The 18,853-nt window shown below is 38.4% G+C and overlaps 1 protein-coding gene across 1 annotated transcript in view; it reads left to right on the top strand.

Moving 5' to 3' along the window:
- Nucleotides 1-18,853, top strand: part of MYLK4 (myosin light chain kinase family member 4) — a 229,708-nt gene that overhangs the window by 167,219 nt on the left and 43,636 nt on the right. The window contains exons 3-5 of the mRNA XM_073550150.1: nt 4,288-4,384; nt 6,056-6,641; nt 8,978-9,363. Coding sequence (XP_073406251.1) covers nt 4,288-4,384; nt 6,056-6,641; nt 8,978-9,363 — 1,069 coding nt within the window. The remainder of the gene's footprint in view (nt 1-4,287; nt 4,385-6,055; nt 6,642-8,977; nt 9,364-18,853) is intronic.

The raw sequence follows: 18,853 nt of genomic DNA, 5'->3' as shown, positions 1-18,853 counted from the left end.
CTGGATACGCTGAGGGAATGGGAGCCAGTAAAGAGATCTGCAGAGGGGAGTAGAGGAGGAGTAACGAGGAAAGAGATGAATTAGTCGGGCAGCAGAGTTAAGGATGGACTGGAGAGGTGCGAGAGTGTTAGCAGGGAGGCCACTGAAAAGGATGTTGCAGTAGTCGAGGCAGGGGATGATGAAGGCATACACAAGCATTTTAGTAGATTGAGGGTTAAGAAAAGGACTGATTCTGGAAATATTTTGAGCAGGAGGTGACAGGAAGTGGAAAAAGCTTGGATGTGTGGATTGAAGGACAGGGCAGAGTCAAGGGTTACTCTGAGGCAGCGGACTCCTGGTGCGGAGGAAGCTTGATGTCATTTATTGTGATAGATAGATCAGGTAAGGAAAATCTGTGTGATGGAGGAAAGATGATGAGTTCACTCCGGGATTCTGGACAGCAGAGAGGTGACGTCTGGGCCAGAGAGGTGGATCTGAGTGTCATCAGCATAAAGGTGGTACTGGAATCCATGGGACTTTATGAGTTGTCCCAGGCCAAGTATATAGATTGAGATAAACACTCCTCGACATTATCCCATGTTCACCAATTTATTAAAAAAAATGTTCCCACACAGTAATGAGAGTATCTGATAGACATGTCCCATTGCTAGCACCAGAGCTTGACATTAGCTGTGTTTTTGGACAATTCACAGCTGACATCAACCCCAAACCCCATTACCCCGATTGCCAACACACCAGGGCAATTGGGAAAAGCCAAGGCAAAGTGCAAGAAATGGAGCATCTAATATGATGTGCCACTTCTGAAGTGGCTGCAGGCTTGTATATTAAGGCTGGGAAGGGCCAAATAACCATGGACTTTCCCAACCTGATAATACATTGTTTTTTTTTTCATTCATTCATTCATTCATTCATTTATTTAAACATAAAAAAACTGTCCAATAAGCTACACAAGGTGCAATTTTATATGTCAAGGTATTATGCAATTTTATGTCTATATTTCTGTCGGTCTGTTTGTCTATCTATGTCTACCTCTATCTATTATCTATCTCTATAGCAGTCATTGCTGTCCAAAACGCATGCAAAAACACATCGAAAACACAGCAAAAAGTTTTTGCAGTTGCGTTTTACCTGCCAAGAGATGTAGAAATGGTGCAGAAATTTCTGCATCCAAATACACAACGTGTGCACACACCCATAATGTTCAAATTTACTGTGTATAAGATAAATTTATGGAAACTGTATATGTTAGACTAGATTCCTTACCTTCTAATATAATATTTTGTCTTTAGCCTCTGAATACACTGACAGCATACTGTATACTTTAGCCTGAGTCTGATAAAAAAAAGTCAATCAACATATGCATGAGGGTGACTTAGTATAGTAATGAGACACTGCAGTTATTCCAGCTCTGTGTCATTTGTAACCCTTGGTTCTTTTTATAGCTGTAGCCGATGTCTGACTCCCACATCTGTCTTTTAGTCTGAGAACATACAAGGTGGGAGTTTTTTTGGAAGGTCACACAGCCCAGTTAGGTTTTCATAGCATTCCATTTTCTTTTTTTCATTTTTTATTAAAACATATCATTTCTTATAAACCTCCTAAAAGAACAAAGCAATGACTGGGCAATTGCACAATCCAGTTTTGTATGAACTGGCACATACAGTATGTGGATATTTGTATATACTGTACATAAACCATAGCGTTATTATGTGAATTATTATCATAATCAAAATTGCTTCTTCTAGGTCTCATCCACCAGGACTATAAAAACAGCAAAAGTCAGTTGCACTGCACTCTTTCTGCAACGATGGCAGTGAATGGGAGTTTTGATAACCACATAGCACAGTGAGCTATGCTATTCATGCAACTAAAGATCTACACCAAAACGATAACCTGCATTATTACACAGCTTCTGTAACTCTTATTCATTTCTATTAGGCCGGGAGCCCACAATACGAAACTAGCAGTGCTTTGGACGCATCGCATGTTTGCTGCATCCAAAGCGCTGCCATCTATTGAACACAGGTGAATCCATACGTATTCACTGAACCGTGCTGATTCGCCGTGTTCAATACATTTTATTGACGTATTTTCGCAATAGAAATTGACATGCTGCGGTCTGGAAAGACGTGAAGCATGTCTCTCTCTGCTGTTGATCCGCGTCTGTGAACGCATAGTGGACATGGGATCTCTTGAAATCCCATCCAATATGCTGCAACATCTGGCCACTGCGGGTTTGACATTGCATAAGTACGCAGCATGAAACCCACAACAGATGCAGATCGTGAGCACATATGATTAGAGTTTCATAAACAACGTATCACTTCTGAGCTCAGTTGTTTTTCTGACCCCCACCCATGGTCACTGTGGCTTAGAAGCAGTTGTTCCCATCTTGGCCATGAAAGGCCAATATGGGAATGACCTAGTACTCTATTTTAAATGGTTGTTCCTTCATCATTATGTTGACCTACCCAAAGTAGAGGTAATATTCACTGACTGCTTGTTGTGATCTCATGTTTGAATACAGCAGCAGTCAAACATGTACTCTTTTGCTCCATTTCAAGTACATAGAGCCTGCGGAAATAACAGAGTACAGTGTCTTGCTGTATCCTCCATGAATGGAGCTGCGTTATGTATGCTGAACCATTGCTTCATTCATGCTTCATAGGGTTCATGAGACTCATACTTATCCTACATTCATGACATATACTATGGATGGGAATATCGATTTAATACGTTCTCTATTGACTCAAATGGTAACAAACAAGCAATTGTTATATATATTTGCATCAATATAGTACTTTGTTTCAACTTGTCAATATACTGGTTCTTTCCATTTATGCGATCCTTTGTATAAATGTTTTCATGTAGACTCATTGAATACTTTCTTAATTCTCATTCAAACATCCATGTAACATGGTCCATGTAGGGACCATGATGCATGAACTGGACGTGAGAGCTGTCAAATTCGGGTCAGTAGATCCATGGCCATTCCGCACATTGCAGTTCCTATTCTGACTGTATTACAGCAACAACTGAGTGAGTTCAGAACACAGTACAGCAGAGCTAACTTTGTCTCATTACAAACACATTTGCAGCTGCAGTTGGACTTTCATAATGCTTCAGCTTCCTTTTCACAGGCAGCCTGTGTGTGTAAGTGTGCGCTCGCGTGTGTGTAAGGGGCATTGGATCAGTATAGCAGAGCTGACAGCACTGAGGTAGGACAACGGCATATGTTTATAATGATTCATGGTTTACCTCTGATATACTGTGTTAGATCATACTGCAGAGCCGTGTGTGATTATGAGAGCAAAATGTCAGCCATTACACGTCTCACACTGGTAATGCCCCAATTAATTTAAAATAAATGAAGTGTCAGGCCTATACAGTGTCTGGCCTATACAGTTCTGGGAAAAATTAAGAGACCACCACATCAAAACCCTGTCATGCGCAGCCCATTCTCCACACCTGGACCCCATTGAAAATCTCTGGAATGTATTCAAGAGGATGATGGATAGTCACAAACCATCAAACAAAGAAGAACTGCTTAAATTTTTGCTCCAGAAGCAGTGTGAAAGACTGGTGGAAACGATGCCAAGGCGCATGAAAGCTGTGATTAAAAATCATGGTTATTCCACAAAATATTGATTTCTGAACTCTTCCAGAGTTAAAACATGTAGTATTGTTGTTTCTAAATGATTATGAACTTGGTTTTTTTTTTGCATTATTTGAGGTCTGAACGCACTGTTTTTTTTTTTTAATTTTGACCGTTAGTTTGTCAGAAAAAAAATACAAAATTTATTGCTTGGAAATTCGGAGACATGTTGTCAGAAGTTTATATACTAAAAGAACAATTTACATTTTACTCAAAAATATACCTATAAAGAGAAAAATCAGACAAACTGAACATTTGAAAGTGGTCTCTTAATTTTGGCCAGAGCTGTAGATCTCAACAACTCATTTACATATGAGAAAAAGTGTGTTTTTCTCTGGAATAATCAGATAGCAGATATCAAGGTATTATTTTATTTAACTTTCTATGACATGCATGTCCATATAGACGGCTCAAGGGGGTTGATCTTACTAGCAGATTTCCTTGAAAATGGATAAAAAGACTTGTGTTACTGGACAAATGAGTATTAACTCTTTAACAACTTGCTATAGAAGTAATTTTGTTTAGAGTTAAATACGTCATTTAGACATTTTAGGATAACTACATTTGTTGCGTTTGTCTTTTACTTTATCATTATTTTCAAGAAAAATTGAAATCTTTCTTTACACTCACAGATCATCAGTGAGCAAATTACAAGTGAAAAGAAGAAAAATGTATCCTTGCCTTTAAAGGGAACAAAGTCTCTGAAGAAAAAGAAGCCACCTGATGCAGGTATAAAATATATCACAAATATAAGTGAAGAGTCAAATGTTGGCTCTAATCCAAAACCCCAGGTCATTTCATGCCACCGTAAAGCAACCACAATGGCGATGTAATCACTTTCCTACAATATTACAGCAATTCACATCACTTTGCTGTCATTCATGTGAAAACAATACTAACTTGTCACAAGAAGAATGTAAATAGTTTTTGCTTGTTTGTTCTTTATGTATAGGAAAAGACATGTAGAGAAACAAACAGTAATAAATAATGTTTGCTAAATGCAATATTTTGATGCACTATATTTTCATCAGTCTGACATTCTGCTTTACCAGTAAATATTTATGATTTAGAATTACATTGTAATGATCAATTATGAACTACAGCTTTTTTAATATATCAATGGGTCTTGTTAATAAACTTGAGATTTTACACAAATTTTAATGTGGATTCATCCTTTAAAATCTGCTTAACAGGTATCATCCTATCTTTTTAAATGGGGTTTCTATAACCCCATTCACACAACATGCACATTTTTTTGTGTGGATTTTCGTAGATTTAAATATCTGCAAGAATATGTAGCATCCTACTTATTCCTATGGACTCAGCAATGAACAGCCTGTAAATTAGTAGGACTAATAATCATATGTGGCACCTCAAACTGCATATCTATAGAAGAAATCCTAGTGTCAGCCGCAGAAATCTGCCACGGGTCATGTAGTAATAATGTGTTGGATTTTAGGTATGCAAATCCACAACGTGTGATCATACCCTAAAGGATCATGCACAGGACCATAAAAATCGGACAAGTGCTCTCCGTCATTCTATTGTATAGCACTCATTGGTATGATGTTCTATGAGACGGTGCACATGTCCGATTTTTCTCTCATCATGCACAATTTGACTCCGATAATCAGATGTCACTCACCTATTCAAGTCTATTGGTAAGTGAAAAACCGCACTCGGGTGGCATCGGAGCGCGGTTCAATTTTCACAGACTGACTGAATGAGGAAGATTGAGAAACTTTTTTTTTTATTCTTCACAAAAGAGAAAATCAGATCAGGCTCTGATCAAATTCTGATTAGAGTGTGATCAGCATAATCAGACCGATTTTCTCGGATGAGAGAAAAACGGTTGCGTGAGCGTACCCTTATAGTGTCAATCTAAGAAAATAGTATAAATATATTAAAATAAAGTATTTGTCAGTCGTATTGTATTTTACAATGTACTGATTGCTATGGATTCTGCAGATTATATAAAGCAGATATTTTCTGATATAATAACTATTATTTCTAAGTACTGCATTGGATTTGAGAGCTTGGTAATGATGCTTTAAGTGTTGTTTTGGATGGCTAATGCTACTGACTATATGTAAAAAAAAACATTTGGACACATTCTTTAAAGAGGACCTGTCATCTCTTCTCATATGTCTTTTTGTAAAAATACATATATAAACTTCATAAAATAGCAATTCTGTAGTATATTAGTACATTTCTAGGAGGAATAATAGAAGAACAGCACAATGCTGGGGGAAAAAAAGAAAAAAAGCTCCATAATCATGTTTTGATAGAGAATACAGTTATATAATAGAAGACACATGCTAGAAGTACTGACAGGTTCTATTTAAATATGTACTAATCGTACCTGCTATTATACGCTTGCTGTCCTGTCATTGCTTTTAGAGCGATCTATCCAAAAGACACAGACCTGCAGCTATAGAGAAAAGGTCCAAAAACTCAATAGAGAAAATACTGAAAAGGCATCTATTATATTTGTTGAGAAAAAGTCTCCAGAAATAAGAGAAGAAGAGAATTTTATATCAATAGATATTCCAAACTCACTAACAGGTGCTCAAGGTGGCACTCCTATAATTTACTGTGTGGAAGAAGGTGAGGTACCTGTGTGCGTTAATGATGATCTTGTTCAAGCATTGGCAGAAACCAGTAGCAAAACCAAAGCTACAGAAGAAATACGTGCTAGTATTGAAGAGACCAGGGTGGAAGGAAAACTTGTTATATTATTATCTGAAGGCGCAACGAGCGAACAAAGAGAAAAGAAACACAAAGAGCACAAATCGAAACCTGAGATTATTTCTGAACGAAACAAAGATGGTAAAATCCAAAATAGTATAATTAGCAAAGAAATAAAGGCCGTGCACAGCTCCTCAGAATCATTACTCCTCACAGTCAACGGTACTGACATATCTGATCGATTTTCTCCATGCCCAACTTGTGAGGATACTGAACAAGAAGCAACTATAATTGAAAGGTAAGGAATTGCTATATCCCCCAACCTGTTATTTTGGTGTACTAATTCCTGACTACTATTTATGCAGCCTGTATGTGAAGGTCCCAGATATGATGATTACAGGCTGCTGTAAAAACTGGGAGATTACCAATAAAATGTATCTCTCTGAGCAATATAGACCAGATGTGTTTATAAAAGGAGCAATTTTTTTTCATCCTATTTGCTCTGAATATTGCCAACTTTCCACAGATCAATGCTGGGCCTCATCTGGAAAACATGCATATTGTTTAATAGTGTTATATTAATTCCTATTACTCACAATGAAGTTATTTGTTTGTTTTTATAAATTCTTTAATTGTTGTTACAATTATCTAAACAGTTAAGAGGGTAAATGAGCCAAATCACTTAATAAGCCAAATCACTAACTTATTCAGAAATTGTGAGATGAGGAACAGGTTTATGCTAGTGACAAGATAGCACAGATGTGGGAGCTGAGTATCTACAGATGAAAGCCACAGGCACTTCACGTTTTGACACATTGCACCATATTGTAGAGACATAATCCTTAGGAACATAGCTTAAAGGGGTGAGTCCTGCCACAATTATTCTAATAAAGCATGCCACAATTGTTTCTGTTTAGTAATTCCATACAGAAAGGTATTCAGAGTACCTATCCCAATCTGGGGCTGCCCCATTTATTTTATAAGAGAGTGGGTGGTCCCAAATTGGTGATTATTCTAAATGTCATCTAGAAAGAAAACCTCTCAGTGGAGTTCCTACTGTCCCACGAAAGGGTCTGACTTTCTAGCAAAAGTCAGGAATGGACTTCTGGATTATGGGATCCTGGCATGCAGAGCAGGATTCCACACTCTTCCATAGATGCTCTTGCAGTAAAAGAGTGAGATTGAGTACATGTGCAATGTGGGGTGGAGCAATAGCCGTGAGCGAGGTACTCGTCTCTTACTCTCCGACGCATTATATGAAAGTGGGGGTCCTGGATGGATGTGTGGATTTGTGCTGTGAGGAAGCTACACCCATGCAGGACACATGTAACTGATGATGCTGGTTTGCCAGTTCAATGAGGGATACGACCATTTGAAAATAAACTTTTTCCTGAACAGGGACTTGGTAAGGAGGATATACAAGAGATAACGGGTACAAAGTCTTATGAACATTTCCTTTACAACTCAAATCATTTTCCACACAGATTCCTTCCTTCTCGTCTCCATTGTTCTCTATCTTCATCTTTCCTCTTTAATCTTTCTACTTGTCCTCAGTTTCCACTGTTTCTCATTACTTCACCACAACCCAACCCAATTTTATAGTCCTGTTTAGCAAGAGTCATTTAATTCATCCCACGTTTCCGCGTCTTCTTTCCCCTTAGAGTGCCAGTATGGCTGGACTTAGCTGCAAGCACTCTAATGCTCTGGAACTCCTCAGAACTTTCTGCTCATCTCACATACTCAGTCCTGTCTAGGCCCGTTACCTTCAAGAGTTCTAAACTCCAGACCTTTCTGCTAGGCATCCTCTCACAGAATCCATCTCCAATCGATTACTCTTAGTCACTTCTGCTCCTGAGCTTGCTGTCTCTTTCCTTCAGTCTCCTCTCACTTTAGGGACACCCCAGAATGCAACACTGCTCACAATGAACCTTTTGATCTTCTTTCTATGCACTTCAGCCCTAACTGACTTTCTAACAGGAATTTGTCACTTTCCATTTAACCTAGCCACTCCCACTCTGGGCTAGTCCCACAAATTAACTCTCACTATCCTTAATGTCAAACTACACACATTATCAATACTACGAATACCTTTTTAACACATCACAATTCACATTGTACATCACATTTCACATTATACAACATAGCATCTCCACCCACTCAGCCCGACTGACAACTGGAGCTTGTACTGGGCAGCGTTAGAGCTGAGCAGCAGGAAGGAAGAACACTGAGGAGCAGTAAATAAGGCTAGGTGGAGGGACACTTAAGAGCTATCAATCAGGCTAGTCAGGTAGGGAAATTGAAGTTTTCAAAATAATTATACCGCCATTCTAATTGTAATCTACATCAGTCTCATCAGAGCTAGAAGATCGCCTTCCTAAAGTATAAAGGTTGTAAGGTGACAGGTTTGTGTTAAACATATTAACAGAGCATTAGTTGTAGCAAGTAATATTTCTAAAACAATTTTTTTACAAACTTGTATTTTTTTAAATTTCAGCAAATGGAATTGAGTTGGCAAATTACAATCAGTGATATCTAATGCAAATTTTTCTGAATTCTCAAATTGACTTAATTCTGATATTTTTCACTTAATAAATGTTCATAAATGACAACCTGTTATTAAATGTTATGTTTTAGTGTGGGGATTAAGGAGGATATACAACTTCTGGTCACCGAAGAAGAAGTAGAAGAAGAAATAGAGGAGGAGGAAGAAGAAGTTGAAGAAGAAGAAGGAGAAGAAGAAGAGGATGCTGAAGAGGAAACATTAAAAGATTCATTACAAAATGATGAGATCTGCCACAATGAGCAGACATTTAAGAGACGAGTAACTGACGATGATCTAATAAAAGATGACAAAAAGAAAAGCAGAATAGCCACAAAAGACACAGCGGAGGGCATATCACCAGATGATAGTGACGAAACAACAGACCATTTAAATTCTAATGAAGAGGAGCAAATAAGTGAATACCTTGCAGAACATAAGAAATTACCGATAAAGGAAGAAGAGAGATTATTAATTCTTGGTAAGAAATGATGTTCAGTCTAGAACATGTGTATGATTCCTTCTATAATCCCCTAACCTGCTGCTTGGTAAACTTGTCAATGTTACACATGCGCAGCTTGTGCTGCTTAGTCAGCTGCCTGCTAGTGCCCATGTGGCAGGGTTCATAGCTGCAAAAGGTTGGCACAAACTACTTGATAGAAATGTATTCAATAGAATTGCTGAATTAAATGTGGGGTTACAGAAAGTCTATGTAAAATAAAGCCCTGTGACATTGATGATTCTAACTTGTACCTGATTGCTACTACTTATGCAGCAGCTTTTAGTGCTCAGAGAATTCTAGAAAATTAATGGCTAATGGAAAGTAGTTTATTTTTTTACATATTTTGCAAATGTTAGTGAATATTGCAATTGTGCAAGGATTCTCTAGATACTAACATCCCCCCCAAAAAAAATCTTATTCTAAATTGCTAAGTTTTGCTGTTTTCCTCGCATTTTTACATGTTTTTGCTGCAAAAACGCTATGGTTAAAAGTTGACTTTCAGATAGTAGAAAAATATGAAACGCATTACATGTTTAGCTTATGCACCCTCTGTTTTGTTTTATAGAGATATGATTTTATTTATCTGAATGTGTTTTTATATTGGCTGCATCTATTCTATGCATAATTTTGTGCTCTACATGTGCTCTACCAATGGCATAGTTTGAAGCTACTTGTCTCCGTTGCCTGGGTTGTTATATGAACTATAAATGTTAGTCCAATATTGATAAAATATTTTGAAAACAAATACTTTCCATGTTCGCATGGACCTTGGATTTCCAAAATGTGAGAGCAGGAATTAGACTGCTCTGCATGTGGAAGTGTTGGAAATATTTCAAAATGATGTCAGCCTCTTGATCATTCCTTTGAAATTAAATATGTTTTAGTAGAAATCCAACAGGGAGTTGGAAACTGAAACTGAATCAAAAGCCTCCCATAAATGGACAGATAATATCATACAAAATAACTTGTGAGGCCACATATTTGCATTAACTTGCCCTCTAGCACCATGAGCCAAATGACAAAGCATAGTTAATAAATCAAGGAAAACATCTTTTTCATTAACTTGAAGTTATACACTGTTATAGAATGGTGTCGGATGAATCTTAGTGGTATCAATAGAATGAAAATATGCAATAAATATATAGTAGGAAATGACAAAACTAGTGACACTATTCTGAAAAAGATCAATATTTAGATCCAAGGCTAAAGTAATTCTTTTTCCTTGCATATGCTGCATAATGAAGTCTTATGTATGTGAGCATTTTTCCTTTTGCTCATAAGGCAATATTGGTTCTGGAAGTTGGGAGGGGGATGGTGGGAAGTGACAGTGGATAAAGTTATTATAATTTTTTTCCAATGCATGTCGTTAGCAAATCAGATGATTCCCCTCAATATTACAGGGAAGCAAGTTTTTCTTTTGATTTTACGCGAGTGAACTCAAAATCTGTTGAAATTCTCAGTGTGTGTGTGTGTGTATACATAATATACAATATTTGAATTGGAAATTAAGGATTGTTCTCAGATCTGTCCATTGAATAGGTGAATATGCCTGTTTTGTCATTTCATAGGTCACTGTTATGTTAATTATATTGGGGCAATCATTTCACCTATTTTTATTAATTTACCAATGTACTGTAAAAAATGCATCCTAGCAAATCCCCTAGAAATCGGCTGTTTTTTTTAATATATTTTGACAAGGGGTAGATAAACCAGACATACAGTAATCAGCTGATTGACATGCTGGCTTCTCAATAAAAGACAACCTCGTTAAGCCAGAAGTTTTCCTTTGCTTCAGCCAGGAGCATGAATAAATACTACTTACAGAACATTGTTATTTATCAACCATGTTGCTTGAGAAGGGTTAATGTGCTATAAGAGGATATAGATACTAATAAAAGTTTAATCTAGAGGAGGACATAACTGCTTGTTAATGGCTACTGTGCTGAAGGAGGATATAGTTGCAAGTAAAAGGTTAATCTAGCAGCTTTTGCATACATTTGCAATCAAAGTTATTTAACCCACATTGCAAATTAGCTTTATTGGCAAAATATACAAACTTTACTGATTGTAATTAACCAATGAAACAAAAACTATTTTGTACAATATCAAACTAAAGTATTTTCTACAATGTCAACGCAAAATGCTGCTTTTAATAATTACTGCAGTCTTATAATCTTTCAACTTCTCCATTACACGCATCGTTAGTGTCTTTAGGTCTTTGTAGAGCACCCTTAGGCTTTTATGACCTGCAAAAAATATGATGTATAGTCAGATATTAGGCTCTAGCAGCATTCCTGAGGAATCTTAAACTTATTGCTCAAGCAAAATGGTTTCTAGTTCACTAATATTTTTGGATTGTGAGCAGTGGTCCAAAAGTTGACAAGAGATCATTGCCTTGCACAAACAAGGTAAGATACAAAAATATTTCAAAGACACTGCAGTGCATATTCCTAGAAATACAGTTAAAAGCATAATTCACAAGTTCAAAGTTAAAGTAACACAGGCTACAAGATCTGGACGTGGCAGAAAGAGGAAGCTATCAACAGCTGCCACCAGCTTCCTGAGAAAACAGGTGGTCAAAAACATTCAAATGACTGCAACAGACCTGCAGCAAGATTTGGTGGCAGCAGGCACTGAGATTTCAGTTTGCACAGTAAAGCACACACTAAACACTGGAGGTGACCATGGCTGAACTCCAGTTGTACTCGTCTATTGACACAACAGCACAAGAAAAACTGCACAAATATGCTCAAGACATATGAATAAGCTACGGAAGTTTTGGAATTCTGTTCTGTGGAGCAATGAAACAAAACTGCAACTTTTAGGGTCTAATCATCAACAATACGTCTGGAAGAATGTAGCATAAGCAGAAAAGAACACCATGCCTAAATTCAAACATGGTGGTGGTTTGGTGATGTTCTGGGCATCTTTCTTCCTTTGGCACTGGAAACAAATAGCGTAAGGAGGGCAAGATAGGATAAATAATACAGTATATCAGGAAATTCTGAGAGAAATGTCTGTGAAGAAGCTGAAGCTTCATTTCGCCTTCCTGACCATACTTCAAAGTCCATCAAGGCTTAGTTTCAGAAGAAGTACTGAAAGATTCTGGACTAGTAGGCAGTCTCCTGACTTGAACCACAGAGCAAATCTTTGGTGAGATTGGAAAACAACACTTGCATGATCAATTTCAAGATATGCTGCTCAAGATTTTTTGAAGAAGCACCAACAAATGGGCAACATCAAGGACCATAGACATAGTGGTAAGCCATGAAAACTTAGTGCATTAAATAAAAGACATAAGTCTCAATTCATAAAAAGGGATTGCCAGCAGTGGCATACCTTATGCCAGAAATATTACTCCAGTCACTGACAGGAGTAAGATTGGTGCCAAAGTGCACAGAGGCACAGGCCATTTGTTAGACACTCCTAATTCATTAAGGGGCCTGTTAGGAACCAGGATTTTCCAGCTGCACGGGATGGATCCCAAGCCTTGTCTAGCCCTGCGGTCTCCCATTTGGGTCCAGCTGCTGAGACTGCGCTCAGCACAGGCATCATTCCCAATGTCTTTCTCAGGTTCATACCATGCGATTGGTTATTGCTGGCTCTCCAGCTAAGTCTTTAGTAACCAGTGGCATACAGGTGCAGCCTTGTGCTCTGGAGGCAAAGTCCAGAGATCACCTTACTGACCATGTCTGTGATCTTGCGTCTTCCTATTTGAGATGGGACGTCAGCTGCTCTGGTGATGTGGCAACTCCGGATTGGTCCACAGGCAAGGTCCTGTCCATCTGGACATGAACCTAATGTATAAAAGGCTCTCAGAGGCGCATGCTGGTGTGCTAGTATCATTTATGGTTGGTGTGTGTGAGTGGATGCGCTACTACTGTGTATGCATGGGTGTGTGTTTAGTTACCTCCTGAGTTTTAGCCAGTTAGGGCTTTTTGCACCCGCTTAGCATCTGTTTCCCATATGTGTGAAGATAACACAGTGGACATACAGGGCAAGTTCCAACCAAAGAAGTCTACAGGGTTTGTAGTTAGCATCAGTTTTTGTATTTTTCTTGTGACTCAGCATCTGTTCTGGCCACGTGTGTGATTGGTACGGGTCAGTTATAGAGCAAGCGCAACCCTTTAGTTCTATCTCTCTGTGAAGCTAACAGAGCTGTGTATTGTGCGTTCTGTTCACACTGCGTGGAGTTAATGCAGTCCTATTAAGGAGTCCGCTCGCTGTCTTTAGTTCATCATTGTTCACATTAGCAGCAGTTATACCTCTCTGCATGGTAGACCCCGGGTTGCAATTGCACTTTATAATTTATTTTAATTTAGTGCAATCCGTGACCCCTAACAGGGCATATGCATTTTAATATACCACTAGCATCTGACTCCAACACAACCCCTCATCAAGACCGGCATTATTCAGGCTCGTCTTGATCAATCAGGGTCATAATACTTACTTTCCTTTTGAGATTATAGTTTTTTTTCTACATTTAACCAATGAAAAAAAAATTGGAAATTAAAATGAAAAACTAATACTGGAAATACCAAGGGTGCTGAGATAAGAAGAGGCTGCTCACACTGCGGTCCACTCTGTCTTTCGGATCTAATACTGGAAATACCGGCAGTACTGAGGAAAAAAGAGGCTACTCATACAGCTGTCCAGTCTGTCTTTCTGACCTAATACTGAAAATACCAGGGGTGCTGAGGTAAGAAGAGGCTGCTCACACTGCTGTCCTCCCTGTCTCTCTTGTCCAATACTGGAGATACCATATGTCCTGAAATAAGAAGAGGCTGCTCACACTGCTGTCTAACCTGTTTTTCAGATCTAATACTGAAGATAACAGTGGTGTTAAGTTTAAAAGAGTCTGATCAAACTGTTGTCCAAACTGTCTTCATAATCTATCACTGATGATATTAGGTATTAGGGAATGATAGACTCCCTTTAAGTTTCTGTTTATATTTTAGTGGTTAAAAATCATTCTGAACATTGTAAAACATATTGTTTGTGCTGCCATATTCTGAGAGCTTCCTGACTGTGGCTTTCAGCCACCATACCACAGCTCAGACATACATCTTACCACCTTCAGTCCATTTAGAGTGTCATCCCCTATGTATTGACTACTCATCTTCCACTTCAACAACACAGCATTTATCTGATGAAGGTCCATGCGGACACAAATGTTATCCACTAGCTGTTGATCCACAGGCTATGAATTAATTATACACTTTGGTTTGCAACATATCCTTTTGAGTGCCAAGTTTCATTACTACTAATATTCTGAGACATATTATTTTTTATTTTTCTGTGTCTGGAGCTGTGTAAGGACTTGTTATTTTTACACTGCACTGTAGTATTTATTGATAAAATTTTGGTTTACATGATTGATAGGTGTTATACAGACATGACTTTACCAAAAAATTGTATTCTTTGATTTTTGAATGGGGAAAAGGAAAGTGATTTAAAGTTTTATGCATTTTCTTATTTTTGTTTCTTTTTTCCTATTCATATTTTTTCTTTAGTTTTTTGTCACATTAGAGTAATTGAAGCTGTAATTGTTTGATCTCTCATATTAAATGCTGCAGTTCTACTGTATATTCTGTAACTAATGTCATCCAGTGTAACTAAAGCCAAGGCTGCGCCTCACAGGAAGACAACTGAGATGGCACCCATGGGGGAATTCAGCAGCACTATAACTGCTGTCTATTTTGCCAAGTATTTAAAGTGGTCGGATACGGATTTAAAGAAGGAGATTTAATTTTATTATAATAATTAAATGATTACAGAAAACAGGAAATAGTGTGATATTGCCTACACTTTTGCATAATATCACTCACAAAGGTAAAGCACTTACATTGCACACCACACAGGAAAAACTTCACCAGGAATAGCACATCATCTGTCCGGAAACATCAGCTGTGAGAAGCAGAACAGCGAAGACAGAGAAATTCCTGGGTTCCACACTGTGGAGTCACGGGTGTCCCCTTTTTACTCCACAGGTTAACAGGGCTTCTGTCTTAGCTGAAGTCTTTCACAGCTTATGTATTGTTTAGAAACAAATGCTTGCATAACCAAGTATTACACAAGCCCTAACAAGTTCCATTCATCCGACATAGCATCCCTCTGGCTGAGTGGCCAACTCCCCACACATCAATCATCATTGGACAAATACATCACCGGATAAGACATGCCAAAAGCTCTCCTGGTACCGAATGTTCTACCATACTATAAACACGACATTTCTCACTGAACATTAATAACAAAACTATGCAGTAATTGAATGATACTAGAAACATACACTTTCCCACTAAAGATACTGTAAACATATGCTTTCCCACTAAACATTGATAAAGGAGCTATGCGGTCCAGGTGTTTTTATACATCTAAAATTCAAAAATGGATATGATCAAATGCAGTTTTCTAGGTTAATAATGGATGTTCTGTATGGGCTTTAATTTTTTCTTTGAGCACCGATAGACTTGAATGGGCAAATCTCATATGAGACTCAGAAGAGAATAATGCATGCAGCATTTTTTTTCACCTGGAAAATTGTCATCTGAACAGCCCTATTATCTGAACTGAATAATATTGAATAACATTTGTCAATATATGCTGTACATATATACTGTAAAGAAAACTAAGAGGGCATAACAGATGAATGCATCGAATATAGTAGATGACAAATGATCACATATGGTATTTCACATAAAGACGAAACACAATTAAATCCCCTTAGAAATCAGAAACCAATGCCATTTATAAATCAAAAGACAAGGACACACTTTCCACTATGTCCAGTCCTAAAACAAAGGTCAAAAATCTGGGTAGATATGCAGTATATCCACCGGGTATAGCTGGTCAGCAGGAGTGCACAAATCTGATATTGATGACTTAGCCTAAAGATAGGCCATCCATATAAAAGTACTGGACAACCTCTTTAAAGTACACCTGAGGACGAGGACATACATTGTGGATATTTTTACAATGTAAACTTTCTAGGCTTGTCCAGATGCCAGGCCTAACGCAATAAGCTTTAGCTATCAAGAAGGGTAGAGTATAGAAACAGCTGCAGCTTATGCTGCAGGGATGTAACAAGAATTCTATGTGCTAATGAGCAAATTTTGCACATGGCAATGCTCCTGCCCCATTCTTGTTGGAGTTTATATGACATTACAACTCTGCTGTTTACGGTATACACTCACTGGCCACTTTATTAGGTACACCATGCTAGTAACGGGTTGGACCCCCTTTTGCCTTCAGAACTGCCTCAATTCTTCGTGGCAGAGATTCAACAAGGTGCTGGAAGCATTCCTCAGAGATTTTGGACCATATTGACATGATGGCATCACACAGTTGGCGCAGATTTGTCGGCTGCACATCCCTGATGCGAATCTCCCGTTCCACCACATCCCAAAGATGCTCTATTGGATTGAGATCTGGTGACTGAGGAGGCCATTTGAGTACAGTGAACTCATTGTCATGTTCAAGAAACCAATCTGAGATGATTTGAGCTTTATGACATGGCGCATTATCCTGCTGAAAGTAGCCATCAGATGCCTGTTCTTAGCTGAGAGGAGTGGTACCCAGTGTGGTCTTCTGCTGCTGTAGCCCATCTGCCTCAAAGTTCGACGCACTGTGCGTTCAGAGATGCTCTTCTGCCTACCTTGGTTGTAACGGGTGGCAATTTGAGTCACTGTTGCCTTTCTATCAGCTCGAACCAGTCTGCCCATTCTCCTCTGACCTCTGGCATCAACAAGGCATTTCCGGCCACAGAACTGCCGCTCACTGGATTTTTTTTCTTTTTCGGATCATTCTCTGTAAACCCTAGAGATGGTTGTGCGTGAAAATCCCAGTAGATCAGCAGTTTCTGAAATTCTCAGACCAGCCCTTCTGGCACCAACAATCATGCCACGTTCAAAGGCACTCAAATCACCTTTCTTCCTCATACTGATGCTCGGTTTGAACTGCAGGAGATTGTCTTGACCATGTCTACATGCCTAAATGCACTGAGTTGCCGCCATGTGATTGGCTGATTAGAAATTAAGTCTTAACACACAGTTGGACAGGTGTACCTAATAAAGTGGCCAGTGAGTGTATATCATACACACACACAAAGTTCTGCTGTCTACATATTCTAAACACAGGTATGCTGTGCACAAATTACATGCATTCCCATTTTCCACCATTAGTGGCAACAAAGTTCTACGTGTACATATATGGCTGATTTCACATGTCTGGCAATCACAGACCATGGTATCTGTATTGACTGTGAGTCTTCTGATCTAAACTCAACAAACTCCTGTAGGCTTTTTTGCCTACAGGAGTCTGGCAGTCATTCTAGACTTCCTCAATAATAGTAGAAGTGTGAATGCATGTAATATGTACAGACATCAGAGTGTATTTATATGTGTAATATATATGCAATAGATGGATCTATGCATGTATTGTGATCATAATAGAGCTGCATTTGCAATGTGTAGACAGAAGAGTAATGCAAACACAGCCACAGACAGCCTGCACACTTGCCTGAATCATGTACATTGACCTTTGCTGCCTGTATTTATGGCCAAAAATAAATACTTAGGCAAGTTTGTCAACTGTCTGAACACTGCTGCTAGAGGTCATAGGGCAATAACTTTGTGACCCTTCCCTTCTACATCTGCCACTCATGTTCTTAAAGTGCTGCTGGTCAGTACAGAAGGAATCTATGACATGCAGAAGCAGATCAGAGCAGGTGGATCTGTATGCTGTGAACATTCATAATTCTGTATCAGTGTCCCCAGGATAATAATATTGTGGGAACCGGGGTTAGGCAATTGGCCTAAAAATAAAATCTCAGGATTTTTTTTCACCATATGGATGATTTTCGATTTTAATCTCGGTTTACTTATTGTAACAACACAGCATTTTATCTTAATTAGCCAGATGTCTATTTTCAGCAAGCCAGGAGGAAAAAACTGTTATCTATATGTTGACTTTTGAATTTATGTGTTCGTTGTTTGGTTGGTCAAGAAAACACAGACTTTTGTTCGTATAAGCCTGTAATATTTATTTCTAAGTTGACAATTTGCTGTAACATATTGAACTGTTATCCCAGATGATAGACATACAGGATAATTGATCAATGATGTTTGCTGATATGTTGAATACAAATAGTCCAGGCCAGCTAGTTTGTTGACTTATGAAATAGAGGAGGAAAAACTATGCAAATAGAGTAAATAATTGAACAATGTGAGTTGATCTGTCACCATTCGTCCCCTTTGCCTGTGAATGCTGGCTTGAAGGACAACAGCTATGCGCGTTATATAAGTGAGATAGACATAACCATACATCCTGACAGCCAAGAGCTCCAACAGACTATTTGCAAAACAGCAGCCAAGACTTCATGGCTCCATCATGATGGATACAGATTTAACTCTGCCCCAGCTGAAAAGAATGCAGATCTGCTCCATTGACCATTGCTGAATGATGGATACAT

The sequence above is a fragment of the Dendrobates tinctorius genome, unplaced genomic scaffold, assembly GCF_039654945.1.
Source record: "Dendrobates tinctorius isolate UK_male_01 unplaced genomic scaffold, ASM3965494v1 ptg000163l, whole genome shotgun sequence".
In the NCBI taxonomy this organism is placed as follows: Eukaryota; Metazoa; Chordata; class Amphibia; order Anura; family Dendrobatidae; genus Dendrobates; species Dendrobates tinctorius.
Note: the sequence above shows the minus strand (reverse complement) of the source record. Positions and strands in the feature narration are given on the sequence as shown.